The sequence below is a fragment of the Papio anubis genome, chromosome 13, assembly GCF_008728515.1.
Source record: "Papio anubis isolate 15944 chromosome 13, Panubis1.0, whole genome shotgun sequence".
Taxonomy (NCBI): domain Eukaryota; kingdom Metazoa; phylum Chordata; class Mammalia; order Primates; family Cercopithecidae; genus Papio; species Papio anubis.
The window spans coordinates 67,366,972-67,389,689 of NC_044988.1; the positions used below are offsets into that span (position 1 = coordinate 67,366,972).

A 22,718-nucleotide genomic window follows, 5' to 3' on the forward strand; every position below is an offset into this window, starting at 1 on the left:
TGACTGTGGCGCACTGATTGCTCTCAGGGCCTTTATCTCTAGACTCTGGCCCAGGGCCATGCCCCAATTTCTGCAGTGAGGTTTCTCAAGAAAAGCCAGAAGAGCTGACTCTCAGGCTGCCCTCGGGCTGACGGGAGGCAAGCTGCCCAGGAGCCTCATTCAGACCCACACCTCCCGCCTCCCACAGACTCCGGGAAGGTGCCTTAGGGTTAGGCGTGGCTCAGAGGGCCTAGCCCTAGACAGCTTCTCTTCCTTCTCAGCCTTCTCTTCCTTCTCAGCTGATGAGGGAAGGTGCTGGATCATACCACCTCACCCCTCCTCTCTGCCCCACCTATCCTGCCCTGCCCTGGGCTGGCAGATTGCTCTGCTTCTAAAAGGGTTTTACATTGAGGACCACAGGCAGGAGCGGACATTAGCCAGCCTGGTGGGGTATTGACTGAGCTGCTAAAAGCCTGTCAGGGGCATTTATCATCAGGAGGCCATTTCCACCTTCTGCCCATTAGACCAGCACTCAGCCAGAAACAGGCTTCTGATGGATGGGGTGTACAAGCTCTAAATCAGGGGAGACACACCTGCTCCCCTCGCAGACCCGACAGAACCCTGGCTTGGCCTGCTCTGCCTGGAGAGGCACCATCTCCAAGTCTCCAAGGGGCTGCCCTGGGGCAGAGGGGGAAGACAGGACAGAAGGACCCAGGAAGAGCCAGGCAGGTGGGGGACCGGATTGGGGATGCTCTAGGGCAGACCTCCATTGCCAGAAAGGCAGAAGTTGTGAGGCCACTGTCACAACCCTCAGCACTCAAGGGAGCAGCTGTTTCTACAACAGCATCATAGTCACGACCTCATATGAGCATCCCAACAGCTCAGGGTGGAGACTGGGAGACAGGGGTGGCAGGATGGGCAGAGGGAGGACACACAGCATAGCAGAGGTGAAGCGGGCAGGCAGACGCTGGCTTCCAGGGGTGGAATCCCTGCCACATCCCTTACCACGGTGCAGCCTTGGGCAAGTGACCTCAGTTCTCTATGCCTCAGTTTCCTTGTCTACAAAATGACAACAGTAGTAGCACCTCATTCACAGTAAAGCACTGAAGACAGGGCCCGGTACTTGCTAAGCGTACTTGCTCAGTACATTAGCCAGGAGAAGCTTGTCACAGTTCATTACCATTACCCAGTTTCATTGTTGTTCGGTATGTTTCAGGGGCCAGGGGATATACTCCCTGAGGGGGCAAACTGTTCTGCTGGGGGACTCCCATCCTTTCCTACATAGCAGTGTCTGCAGGCATGCCCTCCGTGAATGAACTGGTGGCTTGTTTTCCTACTGGTGAACGCAGGCAGCTGGATCAGACATGTTCCCGTGTCTATAAGAAATAGGTTTTTAAGTGCTTTTTGACTGGGCACAGTGGCTCACGTCTGTAATTTCAGCACTTTGGGAGTCCAAGGCAGATTGCTTGAGGCCAGGAGTTCAGGAGCAGCCTGGGCAACAGGCCCCATCTCTACAAAAATTACAAAAATTAGTCCAGCGTAGGGATGTACACCTGTGGTCCCAACTACTCGGGACGCTGAGGCAGGAGGATCACTTGAGCCTGGGAGATCCAGCCTACAGTGAGCCATGATCATGCCACTGCACTCCAGCCTGGGCAACAGAGTGAGATCTTCTCTCAAAGAAAAAAAAAAAAAAGCTTTTCTTTAGAAACCATAATCTAGGGAGTCATATATGTGCCAGGCCCAGTGCCAGGTGCTTTGCTCATGTTATTTGATTTACCTCCCAACCACCCCAGGATGTAGTACAAGAATTCCCCATTTACAAGTGCAGAGGGCTGGGGCTCAGAGAGGTTGACAATCATGTACTAAGGACAGCAGAGCCAGGACTGGGAATGTTTCCTCTTACGGCCTGGTCTGCTCTTGCTGTCCTCACACTATGGTTATCATCAAGGACCCACTCCTTGAGTATGTTCTTTTCCAGGCTGGACAAACTCCTAGAACTGGAAGAGACTTCCAAAACATCAGACTAGCCCACACCCTGTCTTTCTAGAAGGGGAATTTGTGTGGATGGAACAGATATGTGCTATGGAAGGCTCTGGTTCCAAACAGTTGGCTAGGACAGGGCGTAGAGGGCTTTGATGAAATAGGCAGAACCTTATCTATAGGCAATGGGGAGTCCTGGAAGGCATCTGAGCATCGGAGTGATGTGGACACACATCAGCTTGAGAAGGGTCAGGTTGGCCTTAGTTTTTTGTTTGTTTGTTTTTTGAGACAGTCTTGCTCTGTCGCTCAGGCTGGAGTGCAATGGTGCGATCTTGGTTCACTGCAACGTCTGCCTCCCAGGTTCAAGTGATTCTCCTGCCTCAGCCTCCCAGGTAGCTGGGACTACAGGCATGTGCCACCACACCTACCTGATTTTTTATTTTTGGTAAAGACCGGGTTTCGCTGTGTTGGCCAGGCTAGTCTCGAATGCCTGACCTCAAGTGATCTGCCTTGGCCTCCCAAAGTGCTGGGATTACGGGTGTGAGCCACTGAGTGTGGCCTGTTTTGTTTTGTTTTTTTTTTTTCTTTTTCTTAAATAGCGATGGGGTTTCACTATATTGTCCAGGCTAGTCTCACATTCCTGATCTGAAGTGATCTTCCCATCTTGGCCTCCCAAAGTGCCAGGATTACAGGTGTAAGCCACTGTGCTGGCTAAGGCTGGCCTTGAAAAGCATGGCAGTGAAGTGCCTCTCCCAGGCACCTGAAGGCCACGGTGTCCATTACGCCCTGAGGCCCATGTCCCCTCTGGCCTGTCTACTCCCAGCAGGGTTCCAGGGCTGACCCCCAGGGACTCTGCCTGCCCAGGGACTCTGCCTGCCGTTGCTTTCATTCCTCCCCACCCTCCACACCTCACAGCAAAGTCCACCTTCTTCACCCCCTCCCTGGAGTGACTCTGCGGCAGGCTGGGCCCCAGGTTCAGGAGCACAGTCCTGGCCTCTCCCCAGCCTTCCCCTGCTGCCTTTGTTTCCCTGGGTAAGGTCCCTGGTTGCCAAGGCTGCAGGTTGCAAAACTCACCTCCAGCCTCCCTCTAACCAGCTCACCCTGGGTCACAACAGGCAAGAGGGAGGGACCCTGCCTGCAGTGTCACTCCCTCTGGGACATCTGAAACTGCCTGGGGCAGCCCAGCCCCTCTGAGAAGGACTTCCTGGACTCTGTGGCAAGGCCAGACCTCTCCCAATCTCAATGCAATATATGTACTTCATTAAATCATTAGCTAGCTTGTCCCTTCCTCATTCTCACATCACTCGCCTACTGATACCTCTCTGTGCCTGGCACGGAATATAATCCTGGTAATGAGTAGAAGCTGATGCAAATCAGCACCAAACCTCAGGAGCCGCAGGTCAGTGAAGTGAGAGCAAGGCCCCAAGGCCACACCCAGGTCTCGGCTCCCATTCGGGTCCTGGACACACTGCACAGGTCCTCTGGGAAGTCATCTTTCTGAGCCTCAGCGACCTCATCTGTGCAATGGGGCAAGATCCCCTATAAATGGGGCTAATGTTCATAAGGCATCAGCATAATCACTCCAAGCCTGGTTACAACACAATAAAGAGCCTCTAAGGCCTGTCTGTGCAGGTAAGTGCTCTGGGATGGCACCTGCACAGTAGTACTGGATGTGGTTACTTAACAAGAAACAGATTGGCCAGGTGTGGTGGCTTATGCTTGTAATCCCAGCACTTTGGGAGGCTGAGGCAGGAGGATCCCTTGAGCCCAAGAGTTTGAGACCAGCCTGGGCAACATAGTGAGACCCCATCTCTACTTATAATAAGAAAAAATAAAAAAGAAACATCAATCAAATGCAAGATGTGGACCCCATCTGGACTTTGAGGCAAACAAACTACAAGCAAAGTGGCATATATGCGGCAACCAGGGACCATTTAACATGAATTAGGAATCAGGTGACACAGGAGTTATTATTAATGTGATCCTGGCATTATGGTTATGTCAGAAAATGTCCCTGGTTTTAGAATTGCATACTGACATGGGGCGGGGGGCGGGGGGCGGGGGGCAGAGGTTGAAATGACAAAATGTCCAGGATTTGCTTTAAAACACTTCAGGGAAAAGGGATGAGTGAAGCAAGAGGGAAAACTCTTGATACTTCTAGAATCTGGGCTGAGGAAAGTTCATCATATTATTTTTATCTACTTTTCTTTTTTTTTTTTTTTTGAGATGGAGTCTCGCTCTGTTGCCCGGGCTGGAGTGCAGTGGCCGGATCTCAGCTCACTGCAAGCTCCGCCTCCCGGGTTTATGCCATTCTCCTGCCTCAGCCTCCCGAGTAGCTGGGACTACAGGCGCCCGCCACCTCGCCCAGCTAGCTTTTTGTATTTTTTAGTAGAGACGAGGTTTCACTGTGTTAGCCAGGATGGTCTCAATCTCCTGACCTCGTGATCCGCCCGTCTCAGCCTCCCAAAGTGCTGGGATTACAGGCTTGAGCCACCGCACCCGGCCTATTTTTATCTACTTTTGTGCTTGAGATTTTTCCATAATTATGAACATGAGCTAGATTAGAGCCTTGCTATTGAAAATGCAATTGTCAAACAAGTAGCATCGGTATCACCTAGGAGGAGGGAAGTCAGATTTAGCAAGTAAAATACAGAATGCCCAGTAAAGTTCAAACTGCAGATAAACAGCTAATTTTTCAGTGTAAGTAGGTCCCATGCAATATTTTACTTACACCAAAAATTTGTGAAAATAGATTGACAGTTTCTTATATGGCTAAACATGCAACTCCCTAATGACTCAGCAACTGCACTCCTGGCCCTTTATGCCAGAGAAATAGAGACTTACTTAAATTCACCCGAAAATATGTACACAAATGTTTGTAACAGCTTAATTTGTAATAGCCCCAAACTCGAAACAACCCACTGGCTTTCAGTGAGTGAATGGTTATGTAAACTGTAGTGCATCCATACCACAGAATACTATCCAGCAATAAGAAAGAACACAGAGGCGGGAGTGGTGGCTCACGCCTGTAATCCTGGCACTTTAGGAGGCTGAAGTGAAAGGATCACTTGAGCTCAGGAGTTTGAGACCAGACTGGACAACATCATGAGATCTCGTCTCTATTGGAAAAAAAAAAAGAGGCCAGGCAAGGTGGTTCATGCCTGTAATCCCAGCTCTTTGGAAGGCTGAGGCAGGCAGATTAACTGAGGTCAAGAGTTCCAGACCAGCCTTGCCAACATGGCAAAAACCCATTTCTACTAAAAATATAAAAAATTACCCAGGTGTGGTGGTGTGTGCCTGTAGTCCCAGTTACTTGGGAGGCTGAGGCAGGAGAATTTCTTGAACCCAGGAGGCGGAGGTTTCAGTGAGCTGATATCATGCCATTGCACTCCAGTCTGGGTGACAGAACGAGACTCTGTCTCAAAAAAATAAATAAAGTAAATAAATAAATACATATAAATTTAAAAAAAGAAAGAAGGAACATACAATTGAGGCCAGGCACAGTGACTCACACCTGTAATTCCTGAAGTCTGGGACGTTGGGGTAGGTGGATCACTTGAGCTCAGGGGTTCAAGACCAACCTGGGCAACATAGCAAAACCTCACCTCTACATAAAAAATATACAAAAATTAGCTGGGTGTGACGGCATGCACCTGTAGTTCCAGCTATTTAGGAAGACTGACGCAGGAGGATTGCTTGAGCCCAGGAAGTGGAGGCTTCAGGGTTGCAGTGACATATGATCATGTCACTGCACTCCAGCCTGGGTGAAAGAGCCAGACCTTGTCTCAAAAAAAAAAAAGAAAAAAAAAAGAAAGAAACAAACAAACAAAACCCCAAAAAACATGATCAATACTCAATATATGCAACAACCCAACTGAATTGTGAGAGAATTACACTGAGTGAAAAAAGCCATGCTGAAAAGGTTACATATCATATGATTCCATTTATGTAACATTCCTAAAATGGGAAAAGTATAGAAATGGAGAGCGGGTTAATTGCCATCTGGGGTTAAGGAGGGAATGGTGGTGGAGGGAACAGATCTTTGTGATGAAGGAATGTTCTGTATCTTGACGGTATTGATGCCAATATCACAGCAGTGATATTGTACTGTGTACTGTAGTCTTATAAGATGTTACCACTGGAAGAAACAGGGTAAAGGATACACAGAATTTCACTGTACTATTTCTTGTAACTGCTTGTGAATCTACTATGATGTCAAAATAAAACTTTTAACTAAAAAGAAAAAAGCAAAAATAATTATTTGTTGTTTATCTGAAAGTCAAATTAAACTGGCCATCCTGTATTTTATTGGGCATCTCTGGGAGCTTGTTGGAGATGCAGATTCCCTGGCCCCACTTCAGACTCACTGCGCCAGAACCTGTGTTGTAACACTAAAGTGTGAGAAGTTCTGATCAGTGGCTCCTGGGTGTGTTAGTCCATTTTGCATTGCTATATAGGAACATGTAAGACTGGGTATTTACGAAGAAAAGAGGTTTGTTTGGCTCACAGTTCTGCAGGCGGCAAAAGAAGCCCGGCAAAAGAAGCTCTGCTTCTGGCGAGGACTGCAGGGAGCTTCCAATTATGCAGATGATGAAGGGGGGGATCAGGTGTGCCGCATGGCAAGAGAGGGAGAAAGCAGGCGGCGGGGAGGTGTCCCAGACTCTTTTCAACAGTCAGATCTTAGGTGAACTCATTATCACAAGGAGGGCGCCAAGCCATTCATGAGCTGCCCCCATGACCCAGACACCTCCCATCAGGCCCCACCTCCAACACTGGGGATCACATTTCCACATGCGAACTGGAGGGACAAACGTCCAAACTGTATCACAGCTCCTGCTGGGTCTGGATTCCTAGGAGTCTGTGATGACAGCGATTAACACGTGTCTTTTGAGCTATTTATGATATTTCAAAAAGCCCAAAGAGAATCACACATTTTACCTAGGATCAGGCTGTGCAGGACAAGTGAGTTTCTTTTTTTTTTGAGACAGAGTCTCACACGTTGTCTAGGCTGGATAGAGTGCAGTGGCGCAATCTCGACTCACTGCAACCTCCACCTCCTGGGTTCAAGCAATTCTCTTGCCTCAGCCTCCCAAATAGTTGGGATTACAGGCAGCTGCCACCACGCCCAGCTAATTTTTTGTATTTTTAGTAGAGACAGGGTTTTACCATGTTGGCCAGGGTGGTCTCGAACTCCTGACCTCATGATCTGCCTGCCTCAGACTCCCAAAGTGCTGAGATTACAGGGGTGAGCCACTGCACCTGGTCGACAAGTGAGTTTCAACTCTCCAGTGGCTTCCCACTGGACACAGGATAGAGTCCAGACTCTTGCCTGGGCTTACGGCGCCTTCACAGTCCAGGCCCTACTCCCCAGTCTGACCTCACCTCCTCCCACCACTCTTGCCGACGTGCTGACAATGCACAGACACACCAAACCCATTCCCACTCAGGGCCTTTGCATGCTCTATTTGGTCTGCCAGCATACTCTCCCTCTAGAGCCTCAAGTGGCTCTCTGCTCAAAGGTCACCTTCCCAGGAATGCCTTCCCGGACCATCCTGCCTAAACTAGGTCCCCGCTCCCCACCCACGTCACACTCTATCACGTTTTCTTTATATCAGTTGTTAGTACCCATTTACACTGAGCAGTTCAGGCAAGTTAGAAACAGTGACAGTTCTGAGAGTTTGAGTAATAAAAGTCAGGAAAACCAACTAACCATTGAATTAATTAAGAGTGCAGTTTGTTTGGTGGACATAATCTTTTACAAGCATGCAGAGCTTGGAAGAAACAAGTAGCAACATGGGCCATCTATTGGGGTCCTTCCCATTTTTACCCTTTTATGTCTTTCTACAAATCCCATTTTGCACTTGTCCCTCCCCAGCTTGAAACATTCTCTCTCTCTTTAGGATACAGGTCACACACCTCACCTCAGCATTCAAGTCTCTGCTCAGCTGGCCCCCGTCCACTTCCTCAGGGTACTCCCCATCTTCTCCTTCACAGATTGTTTATTTGTTCTGGCCGGACAGCTGTTCTCTGTATTGCTTCCTGAGCATTCTATATACAGTTGCACCTCCATGCCTTTGCTTGTGCCCTTCCCTTGGCCATTTATGCCCTCCCTATTTATCTGGATGAACAACCATTAGATAATTTGTGGAGTCAATGAAAATTTATGAGCAACAATTATGCACCCAACTACATTAGGAGGTACTAGCAGAAAAACACAAATGACTCTAATTCAAAGTAGTCAGGGCATGGGTCTAAGGAAAAAATAGGCTTGGAATGTCCTAATAAAAGAGAATGCTGTGGGAATTTGAGGGAGGAAGTAAAAGTGTCTATCCATGAATATAGTAAATATTTCCATTTATTGAGGTCATCTTTATTAGTCTTTTAACAACATTCTATCATTTTCCTTCTAGGTGTTGCTTGTTTATTCCTAGGTATCCAATCTTCTTTTATTCTATTGCAAATGTTTAATTATATCATCTAAATATTCCCAGTATGTACAAATGCAATTCATTTTTGTGTTCTAATTCTTGTATGCACTACCTTCCAAATACTCGTATTTTTCTAATAATTTGACTACATGTTCTTCAGAGTTCTATGTAGACAATTATATATGTAAATAATAGCAGTTTTATTTCTTCCTTTTCCATCCTAAAACTTTTAACTTGTTTTTCTTTTGCCATCTTTTTTTTCTTTTCTTTTTTTTTTTTTGAGACGGAATTTTGCTCTGTCCTCCAGGCTTGAGTGCAATGGCGCGATCTCGGGTCACTGCAACCTCCGCCTCCAGGGTTCAAGCAATTCTGCTGCCTCTGGGATTACAGGCATGCACCACCACGCCCGGCTAATTTTTTTTATTTTTAGTAGAGACGGGGGTTTCACCATGCTGGCCAGGCTGGTCTCAAACGCCTGAACTCAGGTGATCCATCTGCCTCGGCCTCCCAAAGTGCTGAGATTACACGCATGAGCCGCCGCAGCCGGCCTCTTTTGCTGTTTTTCTTGTCTTTTTTTTTTTTTGAGATGGAGTCTCGCTCTGCCGCCCAGGCTGGAGTGCAGTGGCGCGATCTTGGCTCACTGCAAGCTCCGCCTCCCGGGTTCACGCCATTCTCCTGCCTCAGCCTCCTGAGTAGCTGGGACTACAGGCGCCCGCCACCTCGCCCGGCTAACTTTTTGTATTTTTAGTAGAGACGGGGTTTCACCATGGTCTCGATCTCCTGACCTTGTGATCCGCCCGCCTCGGCCTCCCAAAGTGCTGGGATTACAGGCGTGAGCCACCGGGCCCGGCCATTTTGTCTTTTCTTTAAGGGAAACTGTTATTGCTCAGTGTGTGGTAGTTAAGAGGACTATTCAGGCTTTGTGTTTCTACTTGACTCAGTATTGACGAGTTACATCTTCCTAGTCTTACTGTGCAGGACATGACCTTTTATCTTATTCCTGATTTTATTTTATTTTGTTTATTTATGTTGAGACAGGGTCTCGCTTTGTCACCTAGGCTGGAGTGCAGTGGCACGTTCATGGCTCAATGAAGCCTCGAATTCCTGGGTTCCAGGGAGCCTCCTGCCTCAGCCTGCTGAGTAGCTGGGACTACAGACATGCGCCACTATGCCTCGTTAATTTTTGCATTTTTTGTAGAGATGGGGTTTCACTATGTTGCTGGTCTCAAACTCCTGGGCTCAAGAGATCTGCCCACCTTGGCCTCTCAAGGTGCTGGGCCCATAGATGTTGGCCACCCTGCCTGGTCTGTAGATGCTTCTAACATTTCCCCTTTATGAATGATATTTGCACTATTTAACAAATAAGTCAAGTTAATAGTATGAATAATGTGATAAACTGACATCATGTGTCCCATGACGTAATGATCTAAAAATGATATAGCACCACTCATGCAATATTCTTGCCAAAAATACATAAATGATTCTAATCACGAGGAAACAATTTGGTAAGTCCAAATTTAGAAACATTCTACTGAACAACTGACCTTTACTCCTGAAAAATGTTAATACCATGAAATAAGGAAGGCTAAGAGATGACTATTAATGCGTGGTCCTGAATTGGATTCTAGATCAGAAAAAAAAGCTACAATAAAGGTCATTACTGGGACAACTGATATAATTTGAATTTGGGTTGTGTATTATAATTAGCATTGTATCAATGTTAAATTTCTAGAATGTGGTTATGTAAGAGAATATTCTCGTTCTTAGAAGATACAGACCGAAGTACAGTATTTGGGGGTAAAGGGTCATCTCTATAACTTTTTCTCTTTTTTTGTTTTTTGAGACAGAGTTTTGCTCTGTCACCCAGACTGGAGTGCAGCGGCGCTATCTCAACTCACTGCAACCTCCACCTCCTGGGCTCAAGCGATTATCCTGCCTCACCCTCCTAAATAGCTGGGATTACAGGCACCCACTACCACACCTGGCTAATTTTTTGTATTTTTAGTAGAGATGGGTTTTCACCATGTTGGCCAGGCTGATGTCGAACTCCTAACTTCAAGTGGTCTGCCTGTCTCAGCCTCCCAAAGTGATGGGATTACAGGTGTGAGCCAGCGCACGTCTGGCCGATAACTTTTTTTTTTTTTTAAAAGAGATGAGGTCTTACTCTGTCACCCAGGCTGGGGTGCAGTGGTGCTTTCATAGCTACTGCAACCTCAAATTCCTGGGCTCAAGCAATTATCCTGCTTCAGCCTCTCAAGTAGCTGGGACTACAGGTGTGTACTACTGTGCCCAGCTAACTAAAAAACAATTTTTTAAGAGATGGGGTCTTGCTATGCTGCGCAGGTTATATGTCTATAACTTCTCTGTTTCCAAACATACACACACACACCCCCCCCCCGAGAGGCAAAACGTTAAAACCAGTAAACCAGGTGAAGCTTACTCAGGAATTAGTTCAATTTTATTTGCAAATCTTCTGTAGGCTTGAAATTGTTTCAAGATAAAAAGGTTTTAAAATGCTGTTTGCTATAGGTTAGTGAAATTCTCTCGGCCGGGCGCGGTGGCTCAAGCCTGTAATCCCAGCACTTTGGGAGGCCGAGACGGGCGGATCACGAGGTCAGGAGATCGAGACCATCCTGGCTAACACAGTGAAACCCTGTCTCTACTAAAAAATACAAAAAACTAGCCAGGCGCGGTGGCGGGCGCCTGTAGTCCCAACTACTCGGGAGGCTGAGGCAGGAGAATGGCGTGAACCCGGGAGGCGGAGCTTGCAGTGAGCTGAGATCCGGCCACTGCACTCCAGCCTCGGCGACAGAGCGAGACTCTGTCTCAAAAAAAAAAAAAAAAAAGAAATTCTCTCTTATCCCTCATTTGCTAATTTTCTTTTTGTTGCTGCTGAGTTTTTCTCATGCCTGGGTATTGGGCTTTATCAACACTTTTTCTCCATTTATGGACATGATCATATGGTTTTTCCTCTTTCACTTGCTAATATGATGATTTACCTTTATAGGTTTACTAATATTAAACCACCTTTAGTTTCTGGAATAAATCCAACTTGGTCCAAATGTATCTTTTGTTATTTACTGTAATTTGCTAGTTATTTGGCATCCATCTTCATGAGTGAGATTGATCAATATTTTTTTCTTTCTTATTCTGTCCTCCTTGCCTAGTTTTGGTATCAAGGTTGCAGTGGCCTCACAGAATGAGGAAAGAAGTTGTTCATCTTTTTTATTCATGGAAATGTTTGTAAAAGATTTTTCCTTGAAAGTTTTGTAGGATTTGTCTGTAAAACCATCTAGGCCTGGAGTCTTTCTTATGTGTTTGTGTGTGTGTATATGTATATATATATATGTGTGTGTGTGTGTGTGTGTATATATGTAAAACATAAGAAACATGCAAAAACTGTAAAGAATGAAAATTATCAGCTTAACAAATTACTGGAAAATAAATTACCCATATTGCTACCCTCCCAGGCCAAGACATGAACCATTACCAGCACATAGGAGGTATCCCATGAGATGCTTTCCAATCGAAACCCTCTCCATCCCCCAGGGGTAACTGCTATTCTGTTTTTCACGGTAGTCTCTTCTTTGTTTTCCTTTAAAATTTTACTATGTAATTATGCAACTGTTAAAATATGGTTTAGGGTAAGCTGTTTTTAATTTAAGGTTAATTAAATGATATAGTTTAAAATTTGTTTGGCTGATTTCACTCAACCTTATCTTTCGGACTCAACCATGTTGTTGTATATAACTACACTTTACTCCTTTTCATGGTTTCGTATATTCACTAGTATGGATATGCCATAATTTATTTATGAAATTCTTGGACATACAGGTTTTCCCAGTTTTACAATAATATGAACAATGCTACTCTGCACATTCTCATGCTTTTGTTCTGGTGCACAGAAGCTCCAGTGGTGCACACTGCGTGGTATAAACCTATGGGTGGTATTTCTGGGTCACAGATATATGCATTTTCTTCTTCTTTCCAAAACAGGTGTGCCAGTTTACACTCCCATCAGAAGTGTCTGATAGTTTACACAACTCTGTATACTTGCTGTCATTTACTAGTGTTAGACATGTTTGACAATCTGATGTGTAGTGGTATTGTACTAGTTTACTAATGAGGTTGAGTAGTTTTTCAAACGCTTATTAGCCATTTGGATTTTCTTAGCTATGAAGTGCTGGTTCAGTGTTTTGTGGATTTTTGGCTACATTTTATACATTCAAGAAATGAGTCTTTTGTCATGTTTATTATATACTTTTCCACTCTATAGCTTGCCTTTCCTTTTGCTATTTTAAGGGAAATTTTTATTGCTCAATTTTTGTTTGTTTGTTTTTGTTTTTGAGATGGAGTCTGGCTCTGTTGCCCAGGCTGGAGTGCAGTGCAGTGGCATGATCTCAGCTCTCTGCAACCTCTGCCTCCTGGATTCAAGCAGCTCTCTGGCCTCAGCCTCCTGAGTAGTTAGGATTACAGGTGCCCGCCACTGTGCATGGCTAATTTTTGTATTTTTAGTAGAGATGGGGTTTCACCATGTTGGCTAGGCTGGTCTCGAACTCCTGACCTCATGATCTGCCAGCCTCGGCCTCCCAATGTGCTGGGACTAAAGGCATGAGCCACCACGCCTGGCCTATTGCTCAATTTTTAAAGTACTTAAAGGACTATTCCTTTAAAGGACTATTCAGGCTTTCTATTTCTACATGAATCAGTATTGACAAATTGTATTTTTTAAGGAGTTTGCCCATATTGTTAATGTTCTCAAATTTATTGGCATACAGTTGCTTGTATTCATGTCTTATTAGATTTCGAAGTTCTGCTGTGATATTGTTTTTCTCATTCCTGATGCTTTTTGTACCCGTTCTCTTTTATTGTTGGCCAGTCTCTGCAGGGGCTTGTCTATCAACAAACTTTTGGACCTTTTGATCTTCTGTAATGTATCCTTATATTCTCTTCCATGATTTCTGCTTTTTATTATCTCCTTCCTCAAACTTTCTTTGGGTTTATTCTGCTGCTCTTTGACTTTTTTTTTTTTTTTTTTGAGACAGGGTCTCACTCTGTTGCCCAGGCTGGAGTACAGTGTTGTAATCATGGCTCACAACCTCCCTGGGCTCAGGTGATCTCACCTCAGCCTCCTGTGTAGCTGGGACCACAGGCAAATGCCCCCATGCCCAGCTAATTTTTGTATTTTTGTACAGATGGGGTTTCACCATGTTGCCCAGGCTGGTCTCAAACACTTGGGCTCAAGTAATCCCCTGGCCTTGCCCCTTCCAAAGTGCTGGGATTACAGGTGTGAGCCACCGTACCCAGCTCTAACTTCTTAGATGGAATGTTTAGTCATTACTTTTTAGGCTTTCTTCTTTTCTAATATAAGCATTTGTGCTATAGATTTCCCTTGAAGCCCAGCTTTCCCTACATCTCGTAAGTGTTGTGATATATTTCATTTTATCAGTTCCAAGGATTTTTAAATTTTCATTTGGATTTTGTTTTTGGCCTATAAATTATTTAGAAATATGTTTTTAAGTTTCCAAATGAATGGGAATGTAAGATTTATCTTTTGCTATTGATTTCTAACTCAATTGCATTGTGTTCAGGAAACCTGGTCTATGAGATTCTAATCCTGTATAATCTTTTAACTTCTGAAGTCCTCTGGGGGTCTAAGTCTGCTATTTGTTGTTTCAACTGACTCTCACTCATGGTGGTGTACATGTTTTGTGATCTTGTGAATTCACATTTCCCTGTGTTTAATCTGTGGGGATCATGTCCATGTTGTGGATCCTTTCCTCTGGAGAGGTTTCATGTCGGTTTCTGCTGTGAGCCAGTGGCACTACTAAGCTGGGATCCCTCTAGCCCCTTCAGGTGTTCTGCCTTAAGGTAGAGACTTAGGGTTGGCATCCTGAATGGACTTGCTGTTAGATTGACCTATGTGAAACTGTTGCTTTTTTGGGGTCAAAACCAGTTGAATATCCACAATTTTATATCGTCCAACCTATACTAGCAACTCTTGCCCTCAGGACAAGCCTGTTCTTCCTGCTTGCTTACTGTTTGCCTCTCCTAGCTAGTTTTGACTCAATGTTTGTTTCCCTTTCTTTGGTGGGGAAGGTGGCTTTGGAGACTTTCTCAATTTCCTGTAATCCCAGTAAAGCATTAAAAAATTATATTTTATTCAGGAGGAAATTAATTTGCAGAATTATTTTGTAGAGAAGAGGAGAGGTGCTAGGAGTAGCTAGGCCAACTGCTAGAGGCTAAAATTCAGGACAGATGTATTTTTCCCAGTGAGGATACCAAGGCTCAAAGAGATGAAATGACTTACTCAAGGTCACACAGCTAGTAATGGGCAGGGTTAGGACTTTCTAGAAAGCTAGGTTCTTTCCACTTTCCCTCTGTCCTGCCCTGGCTCCAGAGAGCTGTTTGGGCCTGGGGGTGTCCTTACCTGGTGCAGGGGGATGACGAGGAAGGCCCCTCCACCAGCACACTCAGTCACAACTGCAATGAAGTGGGGGTTCACGGCACAGAAGTGGTTGTCGTGAACGCTGCGGGTAATAGGCACGGAGTCATAGCAGTTCTCCTTGCTGGCTGGTTTGCCAAAGACATGACGGAACTTGGAGCTCCGGTACTGGGGGTGCCATGACATCTGCAAGAGACAAATGGGACAAAGGGTATGAGGCTCCCTGCCCTGATCATGGGACACACGGAGCTCTCGTCTTAAGAGTACATAAGAGGATACAAGCAGGATAGTGGTCAGTTCAACGTGGACAGTGATGCACTGTGAAGGGTGACCAAGTGAAAATACTCTAATTACTGTTATTTCTATAGACCTGGTGAGATAAGACGGGATGATGTATAGCTATCACTGACCTGCTTGCTAATGTGTTAAGGCTTTTCATCCCTTTGAGTGTGAATGTAAAAAGGCAGAAAAACCACAGAGAGAATCCACCACATTGACCCCCATCTGCCATCTCACCAGACAGCTCAGCACCCTCAGCCCAACTAAGTAGGTACCACTGCGCTCTCTGGAGCCAGCCTGTCTGGGTTTCAATCCCAGCTCTGTCTCTTATCAGCTGGATGGCAAGTGACTTCACCTCTGGAGTCTTAGTTTCTCCATCTGTAAAATGAGGTCACAAAAGTATCTGTCTCAGCTAGGCATGGTGGCTCATGCCTGTAATCCCAGAATTTTGGGAGGCCAAAGCAGGAGGATTGTTTGAGCCCAGGAGTTCAAAACTAGCCTGGGCAACACAGTGAGACCCTGTCTCTAAAAAAAATAAAAGAGGGAGAGACTGAAAAACGTATCTGTCTCATAGCCTTGTCATAAGGATTAAGTTAGATGTTGTATTTAGACCCCTTGGCTCATGGCAGATACTTGATCAACAGTGGCAATCACAACCACTAGTATCATCTGGGCGTCTTCAGCTTGCTTTGCTCCTCATCCAGCCTTATATTTGTTCACTCAATATTTACCAAGCATCATGTGTGTCTAGGCCCTGTGCCAGGTAGCAGGTAGTTTGGAAACAGTAGGCCTGAGCCCAGCCTTTACAGGAGTGAAGAGTCCTCTGGGTGAGGCTACTAGGAGAGTCTGGGCCACTGGGACCCACCGTACTATGTGTAATAACAGAGATTTGCACATGACAGTCAGGGAGGGCTTCTCAGAGGAAGTGACAACTAAGCTGTGACTTGGAGGATGAGTAGGAGTTGGTCACGTAGGCAGGATGAGGGAGAGCTGGGGGAAGGTGTCTTAGGCAGACAGAACAGTTTGGGGAAACCACACATGGTTTAGTAAGATTATCAAAGAGAAATTTAAAAGAAGAAAATACACACACGCGCGCGCGCGCACACCCCCCCCACACACACACCCCCCATGTATATTGGGTAATGTGAATGAAAAGAATAAAAGACAGGGCAAGGAGAGCCAGATCACGAGTGGCCTGTGAGAGGGTCTAGGCCTCTTCTGTGGCCAACCCCATACCCATAACACCAGGGGGCCTCCTCTTGGCCAGAGGGACCCTTCTGAATACCAAGCCCTGCCCACCCCACCCCCGCCTCATATCACCCTTGATTTATTATTATTTTTGAGGAAGGATCTCGCTCTGTCACCCAGGCTGGAGAGCAGTGGTGTGATCACAGCTCACTGCAGCCTCAAACTCCTGACCTCAAGGATCCTCCTGCCTCAGCCACCCAAGTAGCTAGGACTACAGGTACATGCCACCATACCTGGCTAATTAAAAAAAATTTTTTTTCTTGCCATGTTGCCCAGGCTGGTCTCAACCTCCTGATCTCAAGCAATTCTCCTGTAGCTGCCTCTCAAAGGTTGGGATTAAAGGCGTGAGCCGCTGCCCCTGGCCTCACATCACCCTTTGATGCTCCCCATTCATTGCTGCCCTACAGGATCAAGGCCAAATCCTTTGGCCTGGCATTCAAGACCTCTGGCTGGGGTCTCATTCCATATTCCAAGATTCATTTCTTCTAGCTCTTCTAAATGGCACCTTCCAGCTTCCTCAGCACCTGCTCTTGCATCTCCAGCCCTCTGGCTCTTTGCCCTTCCCTCTCCTGCTGCTTGGCTTGCCTTTCCAATCCCCCTACCTCCTGTTCCCGTCTCCACAAATCCCAATCCACCCCTTCCCTAGCTCCCAAGCCACTTCCTCCAGAGAGTCCTCCTTGATACCCCAAGTAGCAGAGATCTTGCTCTCCTCTGTTCCCTGACAGCCATCTCTCCCCTTGCCCTTAGCCCTTGACACTGTCTAGCCCGATTTGGGGTTCAGGGCCAGTTCTCATTTTCTCTGCTGGCTTGGCGCTTCCTCGGAGAAGGCTCTGCTCCAGGAGTATCCAGCACAGTGTCTACCTCCCTTGGGCCCCCACCTTCCCTACTTGTGGGAAGGCAGGTTTGGCTGGGCCCACACTGGTCAAGACAAAGAATGTACTCACCCCGCCCACACAGCTGACCCATGAGGCTCTTCTCTGCCCTCAGGTCCTCAGCACGAGATTACATTGTGTGACCTCAGGCAGGTCACAGCGATCAGGGCCTGACCCCTGAGGCAAGCCCTTTAGACAGAACCAGGTAGCAGGTCAACCTTGCAGGGGCTTGTGTATCCTGCAAAGCTCAGAAATTCCAACTCTCCTTTTGGGAGCTTTGCCCTAAACAGGGGCTGCTCTTGCCAGAGCTACAGGAAGCTGCACAGAATGTAGGGATGGACTGACTAATTAATGCCCATGTGATTCCAGAAAGGATTTAAGAAGACTCACAGAAATAGAACACAAGATAGAAGGAACTGAAAAAGCTACAAGAGAAAAAATAGGGACACAAGGAAAACGCAGGTAAAAAGAGATCACCTGAAATGCAGGAGGAGTTAAGTTAGGTGTGCTGCCAGGTCCACCACACAGAGGAGGTAGACCTTAGATTTGGGTCTGAGCTTCCTAGTGGCCAATTCAACAAGGAAAACAGAATCAGAAAGGGATTTATTTGATGTCTATAAGATAAAAGCCACAAGTTGCTAAGGAGCAGTACATCTTTTCTCTATAGTGAGTTTTGAGAGAAATGGGTACTGGGGGTCCCCTTGGAAAGGAACAACAAGGACAAATGACCTCCCTAGGGTCTTGGCAACTTGGTGGCAGCAGAGGAGCCGCCTTGGGCCTGGGCTGGGGGTGGGAAAGCGAGGAGCAAATCAGCAGGCTCCACTCCAGGCCCCCCATCCTTGCCTCACCTTGAGCAACGGCTAGGGGTGGTGAGAGTGCACCTGTCTGTGGCAGCTGGTGATGCTCACCAGACATCCCATTGCTCCCCTCATATCCAGGCCCCTTGCAGTCAGGCAGCCATAGCACACATCACTGCCTCCCATGACCCATTAGACAATGGATCATGGGAGGCAGTGATGTGTGTCACTTCCAGGCCAAAGCACATGAAACCTGCCTGTGACCCTCGAGGACTCTCGTCCTTGGCCGAAGGGATGAGAAGGGTGCATGTTTCAGGTGATGCGGCCATAAGGTGGTTGGTCCCTCAGGAAGCGTGTGTAGCAGAGCACTTTCTTCTACTGACTTACAGTGCAACAGAGAAATACACTTGTAGAGTGAACCGTGAGATAAGGGGTTCTTTGTCACGGAGCACAGCGACCCATCCTGACTCATACAGCCTATGCAAGTCTGGCCCATGGAGATGGCAAGTGGCTGCCTGTGCTTGGAATGGCCACAGAGAAGGAGGCAGGACCCAGATCGTCTCAGGTACCCGAACTCTGAGGGCAGTGGGGGGCTACTGGAGAAATTAAAGCAGGGGAGAGGCTGGGCGTGTTGGCTCACACCTGTAATCCCAGCACTTCGGGAAGGCTGAGGCAGGTGGATCACTTGAGGTCAGGAGTTTGAGACCAGCCTGGCCAACATGGTGAAACCCCGTCTCTACTGAAAATACAAAAATTAGCCAGGTGTGGCAGTGCGTGCCTGTAGTCCCAGCTACTCTGGAGGCTGAGGCAGGAGAATCACTTGAACCTGGGAGGCAGAGGTTGCAGTGAGCACCACTGCACTCCATCCTAGGGAACAGAGTGACACTCTGTCTCAAAAATAATTAATAATAATTATAATAAATAAAGCAGGGGAGATAGAGGAACAGATTTAATTTTCAGATTTTCCTCTGACCACCGAGCAGAGGAAAGGTTAGAGCAGGTGAGAGGCAATGGTCACCTGGGCTGAAGTAGGGCAGTGACGTGGGCAGGATGGTGGGGAGAGGATGTTACTGAAATACCAAGGAGGTGGGATCAACCAAATGTGGTGCCTGAGTGCACGTGGCGGGCCTGGGGTAGTCGCTGAAATCGACACGACCTTACATTAACAACAGCCCTGGCCCCTCTGGACCCTCTGAGCTCTCTCCCTCCACAGCCTGTCCTTGCACCTGCAGGGGGTACCTGGGGTCTGGCCCAACTCCTGAGAGCCACTCCCCATCCAGGAGGAGTGAGGAGGCTGTGAAAGGCCTGGGTAACACCTCCCAAGCTCACAGTCACCTCTGTGGCAATAAGAAGTCACGGTTTTTGAGTGCTTACAAACTGCCAGGTGCCATTCCAAATGCTTTCCATGCATGAATAGAGCAAGTGGGTGCTACCTTGCTCCCCGGTTCAGATGTATGTGTTGAGGCCAGTAACCCGGTCACACAGCTAGTGAACAGCAGGCCTAGGGGCTGAACTCAGCTGTCTCAAGCCTGCAGCTTTTGAGCCTGCAGCTCCAGGTCCTCACAGACAATACCCATGATGATAATAGCTCTTTCAGACCCATCACAGCCCTGGATCTCACCTCTGCCCCTAAGAGGAACTGTCATGATCACGACCACCCCGACTCTACAGAGAAGGAAAAGGAGGCCCAGGAAGCTAGCTAGACCCCTCTGGAAAGGCGCCCCACTTCCCCGTGGATGAAGCCAGCTGACAGCAAAGGAGCATGAACATCAATGCCCTTCTGCCCAACCCCCAATCCTCTCCCCACCCTAACTCTTAATTTGCACTGCTAAGATTCTTCCAGACCTGCTGCCAGGAAGGGAAATTACACAAGCAGGGGGTGGGGCAGCCGCTAGCAAGGCCAGCTACCTCTCCCTTTGTGTGTGGTATGGAAGTGTACGTGTATGTGCACGGGTGAAGCTTGTGCATGCGTGCTGGCCTGTGTGCGTACTGTGTGTGCACAAGAACTACATTCATCAGGATGTTCATGACTGCCTGTGTCCTCTTGTGGGTGTGCATGCACATGTGCATCCGTTTGGATGTTTAACTGAGGCTGTGTATATACACGTGCATGAGCGCATGCGTGTATCAGTGCATGCATGATTTTAATGATTCAGCAATTCAGAGAACAGGAGTTTCATTTTCCCTACAAGCAGGCACTTGTCCACAAGTAAGTACTGTAGCGGGCCCTTCACCCACAGGCTGGGCCAGAACAGCCTATTCAAGCCAGGTCTATCCCAGGCCACTCGTCCTATCCTGCCCCATTCCATCTGGCTGGTCCCACATCAAAGCCACAGCAGGCCTTCTCAGGTGTGGCACTCTCGGACAGACTGCTGGGGCACAAGGCAGGAGGTGGCATCCATTCTGCTGCTGCAATCCCATGCAGGCTTGGTGGGCCTGATGCCATGGGATTAGGCTCCGAGGCCTGTGAATTCCCCACTCCCAAAAACGATTTAGTCATCTCTGGGTTTTGCATCGCACTGAGTTTATTTCTGTTTTTTTTTCTTTGAGAAGGACTCTGGCTCTGTTTGCCCAGGCTGGAGTGTGCAGTGGTGCTATCTCGGCTCACTGCAACCTCCGCCTCCTGGGTTCAAGCAATTCTCCTGCCTCAGCCTCCAGAGTAGCTGGGATTACAGGTGCGTACCACTGTGCCCAGCTAATTTTTGTATTTTTAGTCGAGACAAGGTTTTGCCAAGTTGCCCAGGCTGGTCTCAAACTCCTGACCACAGGTGATCCACCCACCTTTGCCTCCCAAAGTGCTGAGATTACAGGCGTGAGCCATTGTGCCCGGCCTTGAGTTTATTTCTTAATGCCTGACAGTGGCTCACAACTCTCCTGCAAGGTAGGTGGGGATTATTTTCCCCATTTGATGATGGGAAAACTGAGGTGCAAGGGAAGTGACTAGACTGAAGTCAAGTTATGATGAGCAGTGCAGGTGGGAAGTAGTCTGAGGACTAGTTCAGAGACACCGCTTCCTGCTATGCAATGTGCTCCTCTGTGACATACATGTGGGGTATGCGTGTGTGTGTGTGTGAGAGAGAGAGAGAGAGAGCGAGAGAGAGAGAGAAAGAGATAGAAAGAGACAGAGACAGAGAGAGTTTCCTGCCTGTTCCAAAGGCCCCTCTTCCTTGCCCAGCCCTAAACTCATTGCAGGACAAGGGTTAGCTGCAAGGTGGCTGAAACTGAACCCAAACTGGGTGTGGTGCAAACCATTATAATAGATTATTCATTAATTATATTGTTTGTGGCTTTAAGGAAAGAATGAAATGACCTGATTTGGTCTTTGAACAGGATGGGTAGGCATTGCTGGCTACCAGTTCCCGTTTGTAAATTTGTGGTTTCACATATAATATTTGAAGTTTTATCTTTTCTCTCTCTTAAAATTTGACTTGTGGGCACAGTGAGCTGCCACCTGTAAGTGCCTGGTGAGAGGGTCTGAACCACCACACTTATGTCATAGCCACAGTTAGGGAAGATTAGAACCACAAGTTACCCAGTTGTTTCAAAAAATCGAAAAGAGGTCACCGTTAATCAGGATAAAGACCGCTCTATGTGAAGGTGCTCTACAAAGGCTGAGAATTTCACACAGTCCACATCTCATTATGGGGGTTCCCTCACCTGGACTCCAATCCCTGACCCACTATTATCCGTCACAGTTCATCTTGATCCTGGCCTTGGTCCCAGACTTGCTGGGAAAGCTCTTTTTTGTCATCCAGAATCCTTATGGGGTCTCTGATCCACCCACTGCGGGAGGGCTATCTGGCTCTGAAGTCAAAGCCCACGGAGGGTAAGGCCACCCTGCTGCCAACCTAGGCATCTGGGTAACCATTTCCCACAGCACCTTCCTTTCTCACCAGGTAGGAAGAAAACAAATACAAGGCTCAGCTACTTCTCCTTTGTAAGGGTTTTATTCACAACTGGCCTCTGTGAATCTGAGGCCAGGCTCTGGTTTAAACCACCACCTCTTGGCACAAGGTGTCTTAACTTTTGCCTTGCACTGGCCAGCAACAAGGTCTGAAGTGATACAGCGGGATCCAGGGTGCTAGGACCTAAGAGTCTTACCCCACAGGGTAATTTTTCCTCCCTCCTTCAAAGCAAGAAGGATCCTTGCCGCTCTCCACAGAAGTAGGGCAACTAACTGTCTTGGTTTGCCTGGGATTGTGGAGGGGTTCCAGGGATGCAGGACTCTTACAGTGCTAAACTGGGGGAAGTCTTACTTAGGCAAACAGGGATAAGTTGGTCACTCTCCCACCACCACCACCACCAAGGTCTGTATGTAACAATTCTTTTTTTTTTTGAGGTAGGGCCTCACTTTGCTGCCCAGGCTGGAGTGCAGACGTGTGATCACAGCTCACTGCAGCCTCAACCTCCCAGGCTCGCGCAATCCTATGGCTTCAGCCTCCTGAATAGCTATGAACAAGCATGTACCACCATGCTTGGCTAATTTTTTTGTAAAGACAGGGTTTCACTCTGTTGCCAGGATGGTCTTGAATACCTGGCCTCAGGCGATCCTCACACCTCAGCCTCCCAAAGTGCTGGCATTACAGGCATGAGCCACTATGCCTGGCTTACACATAACAATTCTATTGTAAATCCCTAGCAGCCCTGACTTTGTCAAGTTGCCTGCAAGAGAGGAGACTCTAGAATC

The 22,718-nt window shown here is 47.3% G+C and overlaps 1 protein-coding gene across 4 annotated transcripts in view; it reads right to left on the minus strand.

Moving 5' to 3' along the window:
* Window positions 1-22,718, minus strand: part of CORO2A (coronin 2A) — a 67,845-nt gene that overhangs the window by 17,925 nt on the left and 27,202 nt on the right. For all 4 annotated transcript variants that reach the window (XM_021927332.2, XM_021927331.2, XM_021927330.2 and 1 more), the window contains exon 2: window positions 14,821-15,021. In XM_021927332.2, coding sequence (XP_021783024.2) covers window positions 14,821-15,021 — 201 coding nt within the window. The remainder of the gene's footprint in view (window positions 1-14,820; window positions 15,022-22,718) is intronic.